Source organism: Suncus etruscus, chromosome 15, assembly GCF_024139225.1.
Source record: "Suncus etruscus isolate mSunEtr1 chromosome 15, mSunEtr1.pri.cur, whole genome shotgun sequence".
Lineage (NCBI taxonomy): Eukaryota > Metazoa > Chordata > Mammalia > Eulipotyphla > Soricidae > Suncus > Suncus etruscus.
In genome coordinates, this window is record NC_064862.1 from 31371085 (window position 1) to 31393799 (window position 22715).

General features: G+C 38.9%; 1 protein-coding gene, 1 non-coding gene and 1 pseudogene across 4 annotated transcripts in view; 2 read left to right on the forward strand and 1 right to left on the reverse strand.

The window, feature by feature from the left end:
- Positions 1-22715, reverse strand: part of GRK3 (G protein-coupled receptor kinase 3) — a 157738-nt gene that overhangs the window by 67445 nt on the left and 67578 nt on the right. For 2 of the 3 annotated variants that reach the window (XM_049788790.1, XM_049788789.1), the window contains exons 3-4: positions 19559-19632; positions 2273-2374 (exon numbers count right to left, since the gene is read on the reverse strand). In XM_049788790.1, coding sequence (XP_049644747.1) covers positions 2273-2374; positions 19559-19632 — 176 coding nt within the window. The remainder of the gene's footprint in view (positions 1-2272; positions 2375-19558; positions 19633-22715) is intronic. The other variant, XM_049788791.1, reaches the window with a different exon arrangement.
- On the forward strand, positions 7241-7343 carry LOC126031839 (U6 spliceosomal RNA). The gene has a single exon (XR_007503656.1). It is a non-coding gene; the product is annotated as a U6 spliceosomal RNA (small nuclear RNA).
- LOC126031496 (uncharacterized) lies at positions 16259-16408 on the forward strand (annotated as a pseudogene).

A 22715-nucleotide genomic window follows, 5' to 3' on the forward strand; every position in this document is an offset into this window, starting at 1 on the left:
AAGGTCAAGACTGCAGATTAAGGAAAATCCTACTACAACCACTGCAGAGGGAAGTTGGTTCTAAAAGAATGGAACTAGGACCTGGAGCCATAGAAAAGAACAGTAGGTATGGTGCTTGTCTTGCATGTGGACAACCAGGGTTCAATCCCCAGCATCTCATAGGTTCCCCTGAGCATATTCCCAAGTGCAAATGCAGGAGTACTCCTGAGTATTGCTGGTGTGGCCCCAAAACCAAAAAAATAAAAAGAAGAAGGAAGGAAGGAAGGAAGGAAGGAAGGAAGGAAGGAAGGAAGGAAGGAAGGAAGGAAGGAAGGAAGGAAGGAAGGAAGGAAGGAAGGAAGGAAGGAAGGAAGGAAAGGAAGGGAAAGGAAGGAAGGAAGGAAGGAAGGAAGAAGGAAGGAAGGAAGGAAGGAAGGAAGGAAGGAAAGGCCAGAAAGGAAGGAAGGAAGGAAGGAAGGAAGGAAGGAAGGAAGGAAGGAAGGAAGGAAGATGAAGGAAGGAAAGAAAGAAAGAAAGAAAGAAAGAAGAGAAAGAAAGAAAGAAAGAAAGAAAGAAAGAAAGAAAGAAAGAAAGAAAGAAAGAAAGAAAGAAAGAAAGAAAGAAAGAAAGAAAGAAAGAAAGAAAAAGAAGGAAGAAAGAGAAAGAAAGAATGAAATTAACACCCATGAGAATTACAAACTCTAAACTCTATCCTTCCCCCAAACTTGAAATTATGTCTTCTTTAATAATGCATATAAGAAAAAGACTTACAAAGAATATTGCAAAAACTCTCTAAAAGTGTGCTGAGCTAAATGAAACTTAGATTTCAATTACTACAGTGGATTTCCCATTGACACCTAGCATTTTCTTTTTCGTTCTTTATTTCTTTTTTTTTTAATAAATCATTTATTTTTATTTTATTTGGGGGGGGGGCCATACTAGGCAGTACTCAAGGGTTACTCCTGGCTCTGCGTTGACAGGTTCTGGATACCATATGGAATGCTGAGGATCGAACATGGCTCTGTCCCAGGTCAGCCTCATGCAAGGCAAACGCCCTACCACTATGCTATCACTCTGGCCCCAGACACCTGGAATTTTGTAAGCTTCAACCATTTTCCAGCAAGGCTGCAAGACACTGTATCCAGGATCAGCTCTAGCTCATTCTTTCTGCTACTAGGTGAGTCCAAAGAACAATAAAGTAAGGTATGCTATAAGGGTGCATCTTCAGCCACAATTAGTCAAATGTTAGCAAGAATTTTAAACAGCACATTCAACACAGAAGCTTGAATGAAAATAACTCATAACCCATGATGATCAACTGAACTTTCTGTGAGAACGGAAATGTGTATTGAGCTGGCAAGCCAAAGGGCACTAGAAATGTGGCTCTACAGCAGTGTTTTCTAAAGTGGGGGATCTTGCCCTTCCCCAAGGACAAGGAGAGTGTTAGAACAACTGGGGTATGGTGCTTAGTTACTTTCTGTTTCTTCACTTGAAGAAAGAGAATTACTAGGTGAGGGGCGCTGAGTGATTTTTTTCCCCTTAAAGGGGTACCAAATAAGACTGAGATTCTCCCCTCAAGAAAAAACTTTTCTCCCCTCAAGATTAAATTTCTGATTCCATTAATTTTAATTAAATTAAATTAAATTTTAATTAAAACTAAGTCTAAATAACGTGCTAAGGACTCCCACACTGAACAGGCCAAGACAACTGAATCCACTGTTTTGGAAAACAGATTAAATGCAGAGATATTACATGATAAAGTTTTATTACTGATTGTTCCACTCATCTCTGGTAGAATAACTTCCTAGGAATCTAGTTTAATATAATGACAAAATTGGATTGTGTATCTCATTTATGAGGGAAAATTATTTCAACCGTTACTTAACAACTGAAAAAAATAGCACAATAATAATAATCTTCCTTATGGATTCAAATAAACCACTTAAGATTTATATTTATCATTATTTGATTAGCTTAATTGTTAAAGTATAGCTAAATTTAAAATAATAAAGACTAATTTCCTTTAGAAACTTCCTTTAGAGTTGAGACTAGCCTTTCCGTCCACAAATCCAAAATAGTTACTTTATTCATTTGCATTTGAAATTAACCACAAGAATCAAATGATGCATAGGCATTTGGTCGTCTTGTCATTTTATTATCAGGAAACAAATAACAAAAAATTCTACCCTGGACAAGGACTATAAATATCTTTCTCTTATTTTATATTCATCTTAGTAAGATTGAATGTTGCCATATTAATCCATACTAAACTCATTGTGTAAAAAACACTTACATGCGAACAAGATAGCAGCTCCTTCATGATATAAGTATCATAAATTTTCCGACTTCTACAAAGGCGATCTTCTTCATTATCAAGCTTTTCATATTCCTTTATCTAGATTTTGAAAAAGCATCACTGTTAAATATGTTCCTAGAAACTTGTTTATTAGAAGATATGATAGCTCATGCAAAAAACAACTTCCACGTGAGATCAAGAAAATTACTGAATTGGCTACTCTACAGGAAACAACTACTTCTAATATTAAAATAATTAAGTTGAAATCATTTAGATTCAACTTGAATATACAGATGGACTTTTTCCTATGATGAAGCTCATCACTTAATTTAGAAACACAATATTAGGAAACAAATACTGCCATGGTTACAATTATCTTACAGTATACCAGCCATCGGCTATTTATCCTTGCCAATTCTCCTTTCCAAAGCACAAATAATTCAAATTTGGCTGCAATTCAGTTCCAAGAGTTATGATGAAGATTGTTCTACTCAACAACAGTGTTACAAAACTAACGGGGAAAGAAATTGCCAGAATTCTTGCAAAAAGATATTTTTAAAAGTCAACCAAGTATTTTGGAAAGGCATCACTTCATGAATAAGGATATTGGGTTTTCACTTGCAACTTCCTCTGCACTGGAAGAGCATGAACAGAAAGGTACTTCAAATAGTTTATATTGCTGAGGGAAGGTGATCTGACCAGTATAAAGACTAGTCAAGGAACACAATCTGTTTTAGGAAGATCTGCCTTATATGGAAATGGCTCCAGATATTCTGGCCTGACAATAGAAGCTTCTAGATCATAGAAGTATAGTGCTTTTCTTTAGTGATAGAAATACTTTTAACCCAATTAACTATGGAAACACAAATGAAATATGGAATCAGTAGGAGACATTTCTTCTCAAAGCTCTTCAATGTAATGACCAATAATTACTGATGACTATTTTGGGAGGAAAAAATGATTTCTAACAGGCCATCACTTGTCAATTGGCGTTCTTATGCACAGAGCAACTGAGCACTCTTTAGTCTGCTGTGCCAATATATAGGGCTAGGAAAACTCACAAGATCAGATGAGCAGTGATGAAAACAATGCTTTTTTACTTTGTAGTCTGGGTTTGATAGTTTTAAAGTCTAACCCAGTAAGTGTTTTCGACATTTCTCAGGAAAAGCCTGCTTGTTAGAGAGAAGGCCTGTGAAATACTGAGGCCCTAATGAGGGGAGCTGTCACTGTTGGGAGCACCTTAATTGCCCTGAACTAGCATCAGTGTGGCATTGAGGTGGTTAAGTCTCAAGGCTGTGACAGCTGAGGCTTAGAATTTCATCTTCCTGAAGAGAGATGAAAACCCCACACCAAGTGGAGCACGCTGAGGTAGATTAATACCACACGTCCAGAAGAAAAAGAGTATCTCAATGAAGATTCAACCCAGTTCCAATGGCTTCATCTAAGGATCCAGCTTCACCATGCTGTGTTAGCGCAGGAGAATGCATCTCAACATTTCAAACACCAAATGAGATACAAGGGTGGAAGCTGCAGGCAACAGAGGCCACGAGCCCAAATCAAAAGAGGAATCGGCAAATAAGCAAGTGATTCTGGCTTGATTTACTTTCTCTCTTTTCTTTATGGTGCAGGAGCTGCTCTGAACCTTAATTGGTTTCTTGTGTGCTTTGTTTCTGGCCAGCCAAAGATCAAAGCCAGACTATTGTGGAAACTTGAGATAAAACAGGTAAACTGTTAGTGAACCACAGGCCAAAGTTTCTACCTCAACACATCAACAAATGCCAGGAATAGTAAACTGTGGTGGGACGATTCTCCTTGAAAACCAACTTATGAAATGCATGTTCCAAGTTGCCCTATATGCCCACTGACTCCTGGTTAAACAAACGTTGCCTCTGTGCAAGTTTCCCACAAGTCGTCAGAATCTGATGATGCAGACAACATATTTCTTATGCGAATCTCTCTGTCTTTCTCTCTCTCTCTCTCTCTCACACACACACACACACACACACACACACACACACACACACACACACGGGATTTGTGTGAACCCTGTGCTTCATAAATTCCAACTTGAATAACAGAGAACAGTGTGCAAAGCAAGGATCTAGAGTATCTGGGAATGCAATTCAGAATACACTTCCTACACTGGTAAGCTTACTAGTTAAAGAAACAATTCAATTAAATAATTGTTTCTTTTAAAATTAAAATTATTTAATTAATAAATAATTAAAGAAACTAGCTGTCCCTAGTTGGCTGTCCCTTTGCAGGATACCCATAGAAAACACCATTTCCAGATCTGGCAATTAGGTTATCCAAGTAACCTAAGAAAATAGGTCAAGTCTTTCCAACAACAGAACAGAAGTATCATCAGCTTTGTTCAACATGCATGGACCATGTAGGCTTCATGGTTCTGCTTCAGAGATTGCAAAGCCTGTGTGGTACATATATCTGAAATAACTAGAGCCTCAAGATCCACATCTGTATGCTCTCTTTTTTTCTCACCATCATCCCAGTGGAATGTTCTAGACCTTTGCCTTGCCCAAACAGTACACAGTCCTGGCTTTCCCAGATCTATCTACCATTCAACTCAGTGGTCCCCTTCTACGTAACTTCAATGAAGGCTGTTTTCTCCAAGGACTGCCATACCAGCTCTTCCTCCTTTTCCTCTAGTTGTCCTCCCAACCCTTTGCCAAATTTAAAATGTGAAATGCCTTAAGCATAGTGTCTGAAAACCCATTTTCTATAGTTTTTGTTGCACTACAGTTTTATTAAGTAAAACCTATTCATCCCCAAGGCTTCAACACTGTTTTCGATGACTGCACCGGGGCTCACTTCTCCCTCTGAGTTCCAGGTTCAAAAGCATTATTCAACTATTCAATTAAAGAATTTACTTCTTTTTTAAAAATGTGATTATGGAATTTTAAAAACATTACCCAACTACATGCTACATATTTCTATATCTCTTTCCGAATCATAAATGCTCTTCCTCTGCTCTATTTTATGTCACAAAAATGAGTAAAATTACCTTCCAAGTTGCTCAACGCAAACACAAACCAAATCATCACTGACTTGTGCTCATGCCCTTGTATCCATCTCAATAATCATGCTGGGTTTACACTTGAATTATACCACAGATCCATGACATGCTTTAGGTAAGAACCAACTAACTCTAAACAAAACAATTCACCTGAGAAAACAACTGCCCTCCCCAACATATATAAAGCACAATTTCAACTCTGGAGCACAAAAAATAACTACTACCAAGTACAGGCAGTCCCCTATCTTGGGGCTAGAGCAATAGTACAGTGGAAAGGGTGCTTGTTTTGCACCTAGCAACTTGGGTTTGATGCCCAGCATCCCATATGTTCCCCCTGAGCACCATCAGGAATGATTCCTGAATGCAAAGCCATGAGTAACACCTGAGCATCATTTAGTGTGGCTCCAAAGCAAAATAAAACAAAACAAAATACCCTTATCTTGTATAAGATATAATTGTATGTGAATTCATAAAACTCAACAAGCCCTCCAAAGAATTAAAAAAAACATCTAAAATCACAAAATGCACTAATGCTTCTGTTACGGGCCGCAGGATAATGGCACGGAGCACAAAAGTCATTGGTGTGGACTCTGCCATAAAGTATCAGTTGCACAGACCAGTCTCCCAAAAGCAGCCGACAAGATGTGCCATGGATGATGAAAAATCAATTATAGGCAAACTCAAAGAACACAGGTGGAAAGGGTTGTAAAAGCTTTTCCCACTGGAGCTGCAAGACAAATCAAGCACATTAATGCTAATTTCTTTTTTCTTTTTTTGGCTTTTGGGTCACACCTGGCAGTGTTCAAGGGTTACTGCTGGCTCTGCACTCAGAAATTGCTCCTTGCAGGCTCGGGGGACCATATGGGATGCCGAGATTTAAACCACCGTCCTTCTGCATGCAAAGCAAATGCCCTACCTCCATGCTATCTCTCCGGCCCCTAATGCTAATTTCTTGATGGGGGAAAATTGTGAATCCAGATGGTTCGTGCTGGGCTGGGCTGACCCCAGGATGGTGCACCTTCAGGATGCTTTAGAAAAAGGGAAATGTCTAGGGATATACCCTAGGATCACAAAAATACAATACAAAAATGCCCTTTGCATGCCTATATTCATTGCAGCACTATATACAATAGCCAGAATCTGGAAACAACCAAGATGCCTGACAACAGATGAGTGGCTAAAGAAGTTGTGGTACATATACACAATGAAATACTATGCAGCCTTTAGGAAAAATAAATTCATGAAATTTTCCTATACATAGATGGACATGTAAACTATTATATTATGCTCAGTAAAATAAGTCAGAGGGAGAGAGACACAGAATAGTCTCAGTCATCTAAGGGTTTTAAGAAAAATAAAGGACATTATTGTAATAATACACAGATGCAATAGAGATGAGGACTGGAAGTAACAGCCCTTGATCTGGAGCTTACCGCAGAGAGTGGTAGTGCAGTTAGAGAAATCACTACACTAACAACTATCATGACAGAGAGAAATACAATGCCTGTTTTGAAGAAAGACAGTGGGTGGTGGAGTAGGGAAATGGAGGGCATTGGTGGTGGGAAGGTTGCACTGGGGAAAGGACGTGTTCTTTTTTTTATGACTGAAACCCAACTACAAACTTGTTTGTAACATGGTGCTTAAATAAAGATATAATTTTAAAAAATTAAAGAAAAAGGAAAATGTGAACACTTTAGGCAGTTAAATTCCATTAGCTCTATCACCAGTCAGCTGTTTTTTATTCACACGACACTCCTAGGACAGACACATAGACTTATCATCTTGAGTCATTCATCTATTGTAACTTTGGTTTATTTGGAGTCCAAACATTATTTTTAAGAAAGAGCATGTCCTGTAGGTTTCCTAAAATTCAAATTCCTTTAAGAGAACAGCTCATAGTTTACGAGTAATTTAAGTTCATTCTGTAGAGCACGCGGCAGCAGCATAAATACAAAATCTGGAACAATATAGACAAGCTTAGCTTGGCCCCTGCACAAGGATGACACATAAATTCGTGAAATGGTCCACAGCTCCCAGCTCAGAACTTCAGGGGCCGGAGTGGTAGCACAGTGGTAGGGCGTTTGGGTGGCTGACCCGAGACAGATGCCAGTTCGATCCCCCAGCATCCTGTATGGTCCCCCAAGTCAGGAGCGATTACTAAGTGCAGAGCCAGGAGTAACTTCTGAGCACCGCCAGGTGTGACCCAAAAAAAACAACAATCAAAAAAAAAAAAGTTACTATGAACTACACCATAACCACAGAGTACAAATACTTAGAAAAAAAAAAAAGAGAGAATCAAGAAGCGAACAGAAGCAGATGACTATACAAAAGGCCAATCTCCAGACATAAAGGCGAAAAATAAGGGAAAGCCAAATGAACAATGTGAGACTCCAAAACCTCTAAAATACTCATGGAAAAATATCAGAAAGTTTTTCTGAGGAAGCTTTTAGGATGAGTCCCTAGTGATGTGGCCTCTGGTGTTTTGAAGATAGATTGAAATCTGAGGCAGAAATTCCAAGGCTATGAAAGAACTAGGCATGTCTGTGAAACCAAAATAGAGGATTGGTGTTCGAGAGAGGGAACATGAGATGAAGATCAAGTTGAACATGCCTGGGTGTGGCTCAGTGGTGGAGCACAGACAGGCCTCACATGTATATGGTCCTAGACTTCATCCATGGTATTATGGGGGAAAAAATACACACACACATAAAACAGGTTGGAGAGGGAGAAAAGGTTGAGGATTGCAGAGTTACAAACTCAGATTTTCTTCTAAAAACCAATGCAATATAAAAAGAGGGGAATATTTTCCACATAACTTGGTATTCAGTGTAAGGGCAGCATCCCCGGTAAGTTACTCTCTGGCCATCAATCTAACCAGACCTCTAAGTTCACCATTATATCACACTGAATTCAGTGTCGCCCAAGTCAAGTGCTACTTCCTGAAACACAATTCGGTTTTTGTTTATATTTATTTCTCTATACTTCTGAACCAGACAACAGGAAGTGAGTAAGAATGGGATGTGATCTTAGCCCAACAATGCCAGCATTACTGCTTGACAAATCTTGACTGAATACATAAAGAAAATTCCAGAGAGGTTAGACCCCCCCCCAACCTTATGCCTCTTTTCTATGTTCTGTATTTATTACGAGATATAACAAATGTAATATAATAAATAGTGTATTTTAAAGCAAGAATGTCTATAAACCAGGACACTGAGCAGTGACTCTATAACAGATGCGCATCTGCTGGCCAGCCAGCCTTGAAACAATCTGAGGAGATACAGGTAGAGAGAAGCCTGACCATTGCAGACATTCCCAATTAACAAGAGGAACTCATCAAGTAGTCAGTGGAGCCACACTTTCCCAGTGGTACTGAGGATCAAACCCAGGTCAATCATATATATATGGCATGAACCTTAACCCATGTGCCCATCTCCAGCACATAAGCAATTATTCCTCAGCTAATAATACAGAAGCCACCAAAAGTGATGTAAGTATCCATACTGCAGGCTCCTCAAGTACAAAGATGGAGCATTTGTTCACATGGGTGAGCTCCAGGCCTGTCGTGAGGCGAATGCTCCAGGGTTTCCTCAGTGACTAGTTCTAAATCCCTCAACAAGTCAGAAGCACAGTGTAGCACCAGGTCCTCACCAGCATTCTGTCCCAGAGTCAAATACTGATGCCAGTTTGGCATATAACAGTCAAGAATATTCTAGATCCACATTTGTCAACTGGAACCCAGGATAACCCAATGGGGGTGGGGCACAGGTGAAAAAATAAATAGGAGGCCATAGCATGAGACTAAAGGGAGAACTGGTAGGACAATGAGCACTTATTTGGGGGGTGGGAGAGTCACAGGAAGGAAACAAGATTGGAAGGGAAAGGAGCTATGGTCAGAAAAAGGCTGAGAAACACTGTTCCATACCACTAACTGTGCTCGAATCAGAGCTGTGAGCAGTCAGGGAGGACAGGGACAGCTGCACTTGTCATCTCCATTAGGAGACACAGAAATCGAGCTGGACTTTGAAAAAGTGAGGCTTCCCCAAAAAAGGGAAACACCCTGCTAGGCTGGAGGAAAGGACACAAAGTCACTAACAAAGAAGAGAAAGGGCTTGGTGGGTGAGGGTAGCAGTGACCAAGGGAGAGCACTGTGTAAGAAGGTAAGAAAGAGGGTAAGGCTCAGGTAGGTGGGAATTAATGTTGAGATGTGCGCAACTTAAGATGAGTGGCCTGAACTTCAATCCAGCAGAAATGGGGGTCATGAAAAGTTGGGGGGCACAGCAGAATGAATATGCAATGTACAAAATATAAATTTCCAAAGTTTACCAACACAGTCTTCCAGAGGTAGAGTCATAAAGTAACTAGTCAGTAATGAAAGAATCCACTAGATTATGAAAATAAGGAGAATGAGAATAATTATTGATAATTTTTGTTGTTAGGTTTTTTGGGGGGTTGTTTTGTCTTGTTTCTTTGAGCCACACCCAACCATGCTCAGGGCTTACATCTGGCTCTGCAATTTAGGAATTATTCCTGGATGCTCTGGGAACCACATGGGGTGCTGGGGATTGAACCCAGGTAGGCTGCAATCATAGTACATACACTACCCACTGTTCTATGGCTCTGGTCCTGTGTTAGTGAAAAGTTTAATGCTAAAGGTTGTTCTGATTACAAGAACTATATCTGAGACCCAAGATGAATGCCATCTCGTCACTAAAAGAATAAAGGGCAAAAAAAATAAAAAGAAAAAGAATAAAGGGCACATTGCTGGAAAGCAGATTATCCTGCAAGAGGACAAGCTGATAAACCAGATGCATGGTGTTGCAAGTCAGGAGAGAAGGGAGAAGCTCTGGGGAACAAAGCAGCCAAGAGAAAATCCAGTATTTAAAGTTCAAGTGGAAACACATCAGTAGTAGACAGTGCCTTCCTGCCAAGAAGTGCTTCAGAAAACTGCCCCCCATAGATGGCCCATCTGCTTCAATCTAGCAAAAGTTCGCTGCTACAGATTTCTTGAAAAGGAATTTGGCGTGTGCTGGAACGGGAGAGGTGAAGCTTCTTAGACAAGGAAGAAAATCTTTCTTGACAAATGGCAATATTCATCCAGATGAAATGCCAGGTTTTGATTCAGAATGACATGACATGTACTTCATACTGAGTAGAAGAATCCTTTGAACTTACTATTTTTTTATATGATGCTACTTGAGTAAAACCAATTTTTTTTCTGGAAACACAGTAATATAATTTAGAAAGTGAAGAAGCAATCCACCAAAAAAAAAAGGTGTGGAAACACATCAAATTTTCATGTATATCCACCAACCAGAAAGAAAGAAAAAAATACCTTCTATTTTCAAACTTGTACAGGACAACTAATATCAACCCTAAATAGTTAAATAGCTATGCTTCCTTTGCATCATTTAAACTGTTTTAGGGTCAAGATTCAGTATGATTATGATAATATATTAGTTCTAAAATATATTTCAATTTAAAATATTTCCTGAGTTTTTAATTTTTAGTTTCTCCATTGAGCCATACTTATTGGAAAGTGTATTCGTTTCTAGAAACTAAGTTTTTAGGATTTGTTCATTCTGATATTAAGCTTGAGCTTAAATTCACTGTGATGAGAGATGATGCTCCGAGTCATTTCAATGCTGATATTTGTAGATGCCTTCTCTAGAGCCCAGCATATGGTCTAGAGTAGACGGACATGTTCCAGTTGTACTTTAAAGAATATAAATCCTACTTTTGATGGATATCTCATATATCAGTTAAATACATTAAATTAAAATATTCATTACTCTATTAAGATTTTCTGAGGGTTTAATTTTAAGTTATGCTGATTACAATGCAGACACTTAAGATAATGAGGGACTAAAGAGATAGTACAGCAGGTAGGGCACTTGCCTTGTACACAGTTAACCTGGTTTCAATTTCCAGCACCTCATATGTTCCACCCAGCCCCACCAGAAATTATCCCCAAGCTCAGAGCCAAGAGTAAGTCCAGAGCGCCACCAGATGTGGCCAAAAAAAATAAAGAGAGAGAAATTTGATATAATGAGCTTGACCCCACCACCATTATTTTAAAAATATTTATTGCAAACATTATGGTATATTTTGATGTCAGCATGGTTGAAAAATCTTACTTCAGTGATTGTATGAACCATCCTTCATAATAATAATTATTATTATTATCAAGATAAGAGGGATTATAAACAGTTGCCATATTAAGAGTTTTAGACTTCCAGGGGCCCGGAGAGATAGCACAGCGGCGTTTGCCTTGCAAGCAGCCTATCCAGGACCAAAGGTGGTTGGTTCGAATCCCGGTGTCCCATATGGTCCCCCGTACCTGCCAGGAGCTATTTCTGAGCAAACAGCCAAGAGTAACCCCTGAGCAACGCCAGGTGTGGCCCAAAAAAACAAACAAAAAAAAAAGAGTTTTAGACTTCTAGTGCTACTGCACTGGTTCCATTACTAGTGCTTAAAAACCCTCCACCATGGTCCTGAGATTCCTTCTATTTTTTTTTTTTTATCATCAGGGGTGTGTTTTTAATGTGGCAATCAGGAGAAAGGTGATTGTAGGTTAAGGAGGCACTGCTGTTCAATCTCCATTGACAAATATTGTCCAAGATGCATCTGGGGTTCGTACTATTCAGAGTTATTTGTTATTTTCTTTTTTTCTTTATTTAAACATCTTGGTTACAAATATGATTGCGATTAGGTTTCAGTCATGTAAAGAACACCCCCCCTTCACCAGTGCAACATTCCCACCACCAATGTCCCAAGTCTCCCTCCATCTCACCCCACCCCCACCTGTATACTAGACAGGCTTTCCAATTCCCTCATTCATTCACATGGCTATGGTAGTTCTCAGTGTAGTTATTGCTATAGCTACACTCAACCACTCTTTGTGGAGAGCTTCATGTAGTGTTCATGAGAAGTTCCAGCCCTCCTCTCTTTGTCTCTGAGGATTGTTGTGAAAATGACTTTTATTTTTCTTAAAACCCATAGATGAGTGAGACTATTCTGCGTCTATCTCTCTCCCTCTTCTAACCTTGCCCCCCCCCTTTGCAGCCTCAGTTTGCTCTATAAGGGGCTTTCTACTGTCTTGCTTTGTGTTTCCTTTTACTTCCCATGTATGAGAGAAAATATGTCTTTCTTCAGAAGGAAAGTCACAGTACATGCTACTCACTTCAATTAGCATGATACCTCCTAACCCCATCCAGAGTGTAGCAAACTGCAGGATTTCATCTTTTCTCATAGAGGAGTAATATTTCACTGTGTATACATATATGTATGTATACATATACATATACATGTGTATATGAGTGCACATATGTGTGTATGTATGTACATATACATATACACACACATACAATTTCCTATCCATTCATCTATTGTTGAGCACTTGGGTTGTTTCCTCATCCTGGTTGCTGTGAACAATTCTACAGTGGGCACAGGTGTGCATATCTCCTAGTGGATTTATATTTTTAATGTTCTTGAAGTAGATGCCCAGAGGGGGGGAAAATCACTGGATCTGTGAAAGTTCTAATTTTAATTTTCTGAGGAATCTCCAAGCAGTTTTCCAAAACCAGAGAACATTCTTGCCAACTGTGAATAAAAGGTTCCTTTTTCACCACACTCCTGCCGGCACTGGTTAAATCCATTCTTTTTGATGTTCGTCATTCTCACTGTTATAAGATGACATCTCATTATTGTTTCCATTCGCATTTCCTGGGGAATTGTGATGATAAATACTTTTGCATATACCTGTTAGCCAGTGTAAAGTTCCCAACAGAGCAAAATGAGTTGCTATTGTTGTTTCTGTTGTTATTATGGAGCTTGATGTATCTTGGGAATTCGCCCATTGTGTTGATGTTTGGGTATTTTCTCCCAGAGATTAGGGTATCCTTTCAGTTAAAGTCTCATTTTTCCCCCCTCCACTATGTAGATGTTTTTTAAGTTAGAAACAGTCTGGTTTGTTTATTTCTGCTTTTGTTTTCTTTATCGGTGGGGTGGCCTCATTATAAACACTTTGAGGTCGACATCATTGAGAGTTCTGCCTATGTTTCCCTTGACTAGTAGTTAATAAAAAAAAATTCGGGTCTGTTATTAAAAACCTTTCATCTATTTTTAAATTATCCTTTGTGTATGTTGAGAGAAAAGGGTCTACTTCCACTTTTTCACAAAAGGCTGCTAGTTTCCTAGCACCATTTACTGAAGAGGTCTCTTGCTCCACTTAAGAGGATCTACCTTTAGGCTTCAATTTTATTCCACTGACCTGTGAGTCTGCCTTTATTCCAGTACCATGAAGTTTTCATCATGATCATTTTACAGTAAAAAAAAAAAAAAAAATCCGGGAATACAGTGTTTCTCATCTTCTTCTCAGGTGATTCTGGGAGTTGTATAATTCCATGCCATTTTTAGATTTGTAATTTATAAAGTTACAGTCATTTTAATGACCTTGATTCTTCCGATCCATAAGCAAGGTCTGTCTTCCATTTCTATGTATTTCTTTTTCCAATTTCCTTCTATGATGATTTATAGTTTTCACTGTCTTTCACCTCTATTAGATAGTATAGTCCTAGAAATTTGAGTTCCTTAGGTATGATCTTTTATTTTATTTTATTTATTTATTTATTTTTTGTGTGTATGGTTTTTGGGTCACACCCAGCAATGCTCAGGGGTCATTCCTGGCTCCAGGTTCAGAAATTGCTCCTGGCAGGCACAGGGGACCATATGGGGCGCCGGGATTCGAACCGATGACCTCCTGCATGAAAGGCAAACGCCTTACCTCCATGCTATCTCTCCGGCCCCCATCTTTTATTTTAAATATAAATTTTTATTTAAGCACCATGATTATAAGCATATTTGTAGTTGGGTTTCAGTTATAAAGAGAACAACCCCATCACCAGTGCAACATTCCCTTAGCGTGATCTTGAACTATATTTTTTGTTTTTTGGGTCACAACCCGGAAGTGCTCAGGGGTTATTCCTGGCTCTGCATTCAGGAATCACTCTTGGCAAGCTTTGGGGGACCATATGGGATGCTGAAGATAAAACCTGGGATGGCCACATGCAAGGCAAACACCCTCCCCACTGTGCTATCTCTCTGGCTTGGCACCAGAACTAGATTGATTTTCTTTCTTCTCTCTCTCTCTCTCTCTCTCTCTCTCTCTCTCTCTCTCTCTCTCTCTCTCTCTCTCTCTCTCTCTCCTTCTTCTTCCTTCTTCTCTTCTTCTTCTTCTTCCTTCTTCATCTTTCCTATGTTGTAATGCAACAGATTTCTGTACATTGATTCTGTAATCTGATATCTTGCTGAACAGGTTTATTGTTTTTATGTGGGTTTTTGTTTGGTGGAGATTTTAGTGGTTTTTGTGTACTTGCCTATCATCTGCAAATCATGACAGCTTGACTTTTTTACCAATTTGCATTTTTTTAATTTTTCCTTCTTGTCTTATTGTTCTGGCTAAGACTGCCCATGCTGTTTTAAATAACAGTGGAAGTGGAAATCCTTGTTTTGTGTCTGATCTGAGAGGAAAGGCTTCCAGTTTTACCATAATAAGTATAATATTGGCTGTGGGTTTGCTTTCGATGGTCTTTACTAAGGTAAATTCTTCAATTCCTATTTTGTTGCATGGTTTTATCATAAAATCATGCTAATCATGTCAAATACTTTCTCTGTATCTATAGAAATGACCATAGGCGGGGCCGGAGAGATAGCATGGAGGTAAGGCATTTGCCTTGCATGCAGAAGGATGGTGGTTCAAATCTCGGCATCCCATAAGGTCCCCAGAGCCTGCCAGGAGCGATTTCTGAGCAAAGTGCCAGGAGTAACCCCTGAGCGCTGCCGGTCTGACCCAAAAACCAAAAAATAAAATAAAATAAAAAACAAAGATGACCATAGGCTTTTCACATCCCTTCCTATTAATGTGTTACATAACATTAACTCATTTACATGTACTGAACTATTTTTTCATACACACTAGATGGTGTAATTGATCTGTTTGATGTATTGTTGTATTCAATTAACAGGGATTTTATAAAGTATATCTGCATCCGTGCTCAAGAGATATTTTTCTGCTTAAAAGTACAACAATTATAAGCAATCTGTAATAGGGGGACATATAGCCAATCTGACAAACTACTCTTACCACTAAAATTTAGTCCCTTTACATGAAAAGTAAATACTTTTGTGAATGGATTTAGAACTACCATCTTACACTCTTTAATGTCCCTTATAAAATTAATGCTGGGGCCAGCGAGGTGGCATTAGAGGTAAGGTGTCTGCCTTGCAAGCGCTAACCAAGGAAGGACCACGGTTCAATCCCCTGGCGTCCCATATGGTCCCCCCAAGCCAGGGGCAATTTCTGAGCACTTAGCCAGGAGTAACCCCTGAGCATCAAACAGGTGTAGCCAAAAAAATAAATAAATAAAATAAAATAAATTTTTTAAAAAATTAGAATTAATGCTATGCTATTTTACTGCATTTTCCTCTCTCTTTAATTTGTTTGACAATAATAATTTTTATTTTAAAAAGTTACTTTAAAAATTATAATATGCCCTCGTATCTGACTGTATACTAAAATAAGATATTACTTTTCTATCCTATCCTCACAATAACCCTAGAGTCATAAAATACATTAAGGTTATGAAGGCTGGAGAGATAGTTCAGTGGGTAGGTAAGGCATCTGCCTTGCATGTAGCCAGTCCAAGTTTACCCTCTCACACAAATGGTCCTCTGAGTCTATCCATGAGCAATTTCTGAGCACAGAACCAGGAGTAAGGTCTGAGCACAGCCAGATGTAGACCCAAAATAAAATAAAATAAAGTTCTTAATCCTTCTTCTGCCTTTTGGACTACTTACGTGCATTTAAAATTATAAAAATATTACATTTTAGCTTGCATGGTCAATATATTTTAAATTTATATAAACATTTACCATTTATGATTATCTTCATCGCTTCTCAGCCTTTTGGCTAAGATCAAGTGTAGTATCCATGCGTATCAGTTTAATGATTATCTTCATTCCTTATAGATAAATTTATCCTGCCCACAGTATATTTCATTACTATTTATTATAGTACAGGGTAATAAACAAAATTCCCTCAGCTATTGTCTGAAAATATTTTATCTTCATTTTTCGAAAGAAATTTTTGTTGTTTGTTTTGGGGTCACACCTGGTGGTGCTCAGGAGTTACTCCTGGCTCTGCACTCAGTAATTATTCCTGGCAAACTCGGGGAACCATATGGGATGCCGTTAATCGAACCTAGGTCAGCTATATGCAAGGCAGATGTCCTACTTACTGTGCTATCGCTCCAACCCCTTTAGAAGGAAATTTTTGCTGGAAATAAAATTCTAAGTTGGCACTGTTTTTCTCTCTTTTGAAGATGGTCATGGTGACTAGTGAGAGTGGCTAGAACATAAGCTTTGCACATGGGAGGCTTGGTTCAATATATAACATCGAAAGACCTCTCTGAGGCACCTCACAGGTGTCCAATCTTAAAAAAAAAAAAAAAAAAAAAAAAAGGTCTTCATTCTTCATTTTCGTTTTCTTTTTCAAATAATTTCTGCTAATAGATACGTCAATCATAGTATTGGTTGTTTAAAAGTAACACCCTTGGGTCAAAGATAGTACCAAAAGTGAGGCACAATCATGCATGATGGTGACCCATGTTTGATTTCCCAGCAACCTATATGTTACCCTGATCCTTCTCCAGGAGTGATCCCTAGTGCAGAGCCAGGAATAAGCCCTGCGCAGTGCTTGGTATAACCCCAAAACAAAACAAACAAATGTAATAAATATCCTTTTTCACCAATGGGCCACTTTTAAGATTTTTTTTTCTTTGTCGTAGGTCTTCAGTAATATGCACAAAAGTTCCTTTGATAGTTACTCTGTTTAGCTTTTTAAGTTTTTTCATCTGGAGGTTGGAGAGACAGTAGAGCATAGAAAGTGGTTACCTTGCATTTAGCTGACCTGGGCTTGATCTCTAGCACCACTCTAATCCCCTGAACACTGCCAGGAGTGATCCCTGAGCACAGAGCCAGTAATAAGCCCTGAACACAGCCAGGGGTAGCCAAACTGCACCTAAAAAAGGTTTTTTGTGAATCTGTAGTCAACTGTCTTCCATCATTTCGTAAAATTCTTAGTATTATTGCTTTTGCCACACTCTCTCCTTTCTAAATTTAGGATTCCAACTACATATGCTGAACCTTTTAACCATGTTTCTCAAGTCTTTAATCCATAGTTCTTACTCTTTCATATATATTATTTTCTCTTTGCACTTCAGTTTAAGGTTTATTTACTGATCTTCCTCCCTAGTTTTTAACCTATCTTTTATCGTAACCAATCTACAAGTCTAGCCATTAAGTTTGAATATCAAAATTGTCATTTATAATCTAGAACAAAGGTTCCCAACGATATCTGGCCTGCTGCCTCTCCACTTTTCAGAAAAGAAAGTCATCACTGACTATCATCCTGGCAATCTATCTTCTTCAAGAGAACAAGCATTAGTCACCCCCTAAGGCCAGAGCGGTTGCACAGTGGTAGGGTGTTTGCCTTGCACATGACTGACCCAGAATGGACCCAGGTTTGATCCCTGGCATCCCATATGGTCCCCCAAATTAGGTGTGATTTCTAAGCACAGGGCCAGGAATAACCTGAGTGCCACCAGGTGTGGCCCAAAAACAAACACACACACACACACACACACACACACACACACACACACACACACAAAGCCAAGAAAAAGAAATCAAACCCTAGCCCTACTCCCACTGCCCAGAAGATACTACTATCCTTTCAATTGTTCCACCAGGCCCCAAAGAGGACAACATTTGCCCACTTTGGAAAACACTAATCTAGAATGTCCATTTGGTTTCTCCAAAGAATTTCAAATTACACTAAAATTCCCTACCCATCTATTTTTCCCTCTATTGCTTATTTCATTGATAGCATTTTTTTTCATTGATAGCATTTTAAAGGAATTATCCTTATCTTCAATATCTGATTCCTCTCTGAATTTGCTATTTTCGCCTTGTTTATGAGTCACTGATCTTGCCACTTGGTATATCTAGACAATTTTTACTATATGATGACTACTAGGTGAGAGTCTCTACATTGTGTTTCTCATCTGCATTGAAAATAATTAGTCATGGAGCTAGAGCGATAGTACAGCAGTAGAGCGTTTGCCTTGCATGTGGCTGACCCAGGACAAACCTGAGTTCTATCCTTGGCATCCCATATTATCTAACCCCCAAAACCAAGAGCAATTTCTGAGCTCACAGCCAAGAGTAACTAACCCCTGAGCGTCACTGGGTGTGGCCCAAAAAATTTACCCAGAGCTCCTCTGGTACTTTGTTACACAGATGAAGAAACTCATTACTTCATATGGATCTAGGCTGCCATTTTGGGTTCAGTCTGATTCAAGTAGCCACTATTCTAAAGGCATGAGTTCCCATGCAAGTCCAATGGCAGATTTTTGACTCAACACCAGAATAAAACATTTTCAGATTGGCTATCTGGTCTCCTGTCTGACTCAGCTCTAAAGTCTTGGCAGATATCAAGAGAAAGACTATTCACATATGTGGGTTCCTCCAGTCCCACTTGTTTATTATCATAGCCCCAGAAAATCTTTTGATTTCCAGTCTCACAGCAACAGAATTTATCTGGGGGTTCAAAAACCAAGCTCTCATTTGCCCACTCCATCTGGAACTACCAGGTCTTCCAAGTCAGTAGGTCACAACTGAGGGTTTCATCTCTTGATTTCAAGATTTTATTTTCAAATTTCTGCCCAAAGTAGACCTATATTTCTATATGGTTATGGGAAACTTCAATGAGTCTTCACAAGCTCTTGGCCTAGCTAATCAGCTCCCCTACTGCATATCTCGTTGGGGAAATCTGGTGAATGTTTGAGAACCATCTCTTTCACTCTGACTTTTTCAAAGCCCCACTTTGTCATCATGGCTCTCCATGTACAGAATTCAAATAGCTGGAAATGCTTGATATACTTCTAAATGATTTTCCCATCTCTCCAGAATTTTAGTCCCAACTACAGTGCTCATGATTTTGAGTCTTCTGAAGCCTTCAAAATGTGACATATATAAAAAGCCATCAGTATCACTAATAACCTCCAAGTTGTGAAATTACTACTTAGTATTTTCAATGAATTTCTAAATATTTAGAAGATTCACTATTTCCCAAACTACAGTTTAAATATGCTTTTGAAGTAAAAGCACCAGAAAAAGTTACTTCTTACCTCTTCATAAAACTTCACCTGAGGTACAGCTTCATTAATTTCATTCAAACAAAAATCTTTAAATAGCAAGAAACCTAAAGGAAAAAAATAAAACATTTCAGGGTGGGCAATTCAGTGAAATTTCACCCCACAGGAAGTTTTCAAAATAATGTATTTATACCTCAATATCTTCCTCCCCTATTTTAGAAGTGGTGCAAAGGGGAAGAGAAGGAGAGAGATTTCAAGATTTAGTTATACCCTACAAAGGAAGATTCAATAAAATCAAAATACCATATACCTGGCATATGGTTGGAGAATTATCTATTCACAACCCTCCCTCCCTCTTTTAAAAAAAATGCACAATTCTAAACTCTCATTTTAAAAAGAGAGAGATTTTTGCCACTTTTACAACCTTGATCTCACCCATTACCACTGTGTCCCTCAAAATACCCAACAAATATCTCAAGTGAAAGCAAATTACTCACTCCCTGTCTCACTCTGTTCCTCACGACTCCCTGCCTCCATTGAAACAATCTGTCTCTTGGGCCTAGTGCACCACCTCCACTCAGAGTAGGAGGCAAACAAATATTTGTGGAACAGATGAGTGTTTACAGATTCCTTCCAACAAGCTTCTACCAAAGGACTTGGCCTGCTCCACTGAAGGTTCCAGATTATGTGTCTCCTAGCCCTTCTGCCAACTGAGTGCCTAGTAGAGAGTAAGGCCTTCTGCATAGTCAAGCCTATCTAAGAGGAAGTTTCCTAGGAAAAGCTGATGCCATGTTGTGGGTAGAAATACTGGGACATTACATGAAGTCAAAAACAAACCATTTACAAACTGGAAGAAGCTGCAGAAAGGGAGCTTCAGAAGAAATTGTCAGTCACACTGAGTCTCCCTGAGTGGGGACAGGGCAATGAGAATTCCCTGGGGTGGATTGAGACAACAGAAGCCAGGTGTGGCAAGATCTGAATGAAAGTTAGGCTAATACTCATGTAGTTTAATCTTGTCTGCTACCAGTCCATAAATCCCCTCTAGAGTTCCAGGAACCGTGACATTTGAAAATAAATGACACAATGCTGACTTATGAGAGTGTTCTTTCCTTTTCTTAAAAAAAAAAAAAAAAAAGTGGTATGAAATTTTGGTTCGTTTTAATTGTATTTTAGGTTGCAATAGACATAACAGTGTTCACATGTATGGTTTTGATATACAGCATACCTTTAGAGTCACCAACATGTATGTCCAAGACCTTCCAACCATTGCTGTTTTTTTTTTTTTTATTCTAGATGTATGTGGTACTGCTATGCCATACCCAGCACCAGAGTGTGAGACTGCCGCTATTATCCAAAGATCTCAGGAACTTTCCTCCTCTGTTAAGACTGCCTGGTTCAACAGGTCAAGTTGGGTTAGCCAGAACACAATGTAGTCCAGAAGCAGTAACATAAGAAGAGTCGGTGTGACACCATATATACACCACAAAATAAGTAAAACAGCAGGAAGAATTAAGATGCCAACTCGTTTCCTCTGTATATTAACCATTTCATCTTTTTTTTGGGGGGGGGGCCACACCCGGCGGTGCTCAGGGGTTACTCCTGGCTGTCTGCTCAGAAATAGCTCCTGGCAGGCACGGGGGACCATATGGGACACCGGGATTCGAACCGACCACCTTTGGTCCTGGATCGGCTGCTTGCAAGGCAAACACCGCTGTGCTATCTCTCCAGGCCCCAACCATTTCATCTTAAATAATAATAAAGGTTATCACTCCTTTCCCATTTGTTTCAAAGTAATGCCAGATGTCATTTGTCACTTCTTATTTGGCTCAGAAATGTAAAGTTGAATTTCCAAACTTCCTGTCCCATCCCACAAATACATTTTTGATAGGATTTTGGTTTCATTTTGTAGTGGTCAAAGAGCCAATCCAGTTTGATTTCAAGGCTCTCACACTTGTTGAAATTTGATCAAATGTGATCCATCTGGTGAGTACTTCATAGGTTAGGGTTAGAAAAGAGGACTGAGGGTGCAGTTGTGGCATTAAAGACATTTAAGATCTGGGTGTAGATCAGTGGTACTGAGATCTGTTCAAATTTCCATTTGCAATTTCAGATATCTATCTTTTTTTTTTTTTTCAGTTTTGTCAGCTTTTCTTCGGATATTTCTTCCTAGTATTTTTGGAAGACAAGACAAGAATTTGAACTTAACATATTTTGAACACAGGAGAGACTTGCTTTTAAGATGTCTAGGATGACAACATAAAATAATGGACCTCACATGGACCACTGGCTTTTGACTGCAGTTGAAATCAAATTGAAAACATTTATCATGGTCAGTCCTGTCACTATTGTCTTCTGCTGTCTGAGGCTACTTTCTCAAACACCATATTAATGACCACTTGGTTTCTAAATTTAACTGTTCCCACTTCCTAACAGGCATTTTCTCTGGATCTTGTGGCCCTGTAAAGTTCAGCTTAAATACCCTTCTCCTTAGATCTTTTCGACGTCTCACTCATATCTATTTTCTCTCTTCCCTTCATTGCTTCCTCTTCACAAATGTGCCCATCTTATATACAGAATGTCCATCACAGCTGGAAGAGCAAACAGTCGTTCTTTGCATAGATTGACTCATTTCTCTATTATCTATCTTCTCTAGTCTCTGTCTATCTCTCCAGTTACAAGATAAGCTGCATTTGGAAAGCTCTCCCCAACAACAAGAACTTTAATTTTAACACTGAAGGAAGGCAGGAGAAAGAACAAAGGAAGGAAAGAGGAAAGAAAGTTAGAAAAGAAAAGGGAGGGCAGAAAAAGGTAAAGAAAGGAGCATATACAGAGAGTGAATGCATCCAACTTAAAATGACTTTATTCACTTTCAGCAAAACCTCCTTTGTCAATGTATGAGATAAGCCAAAATATCATTTCAATGTACTGCAGTGAAAAACCCCAATATATGCCTCACATCTGTATACAAATGGTAGCTTCACTTTTATCACAGCAGCTCTTAATACGAAGCAGCAAGAAGAAATATAGTTTGCCTCTTGGATAAATCCTAGATCATTGTGTTCCAGGCTAAAAGCAATTTACCTTCATCAGACCTAAATTGCATAAAAATAAAAAAAGAGAGAGAAACACAAATGAAGCATTACTCAGATTAGAACAAAAGCTAAAGGGCAAAAAAAGAAATAATGCGCCT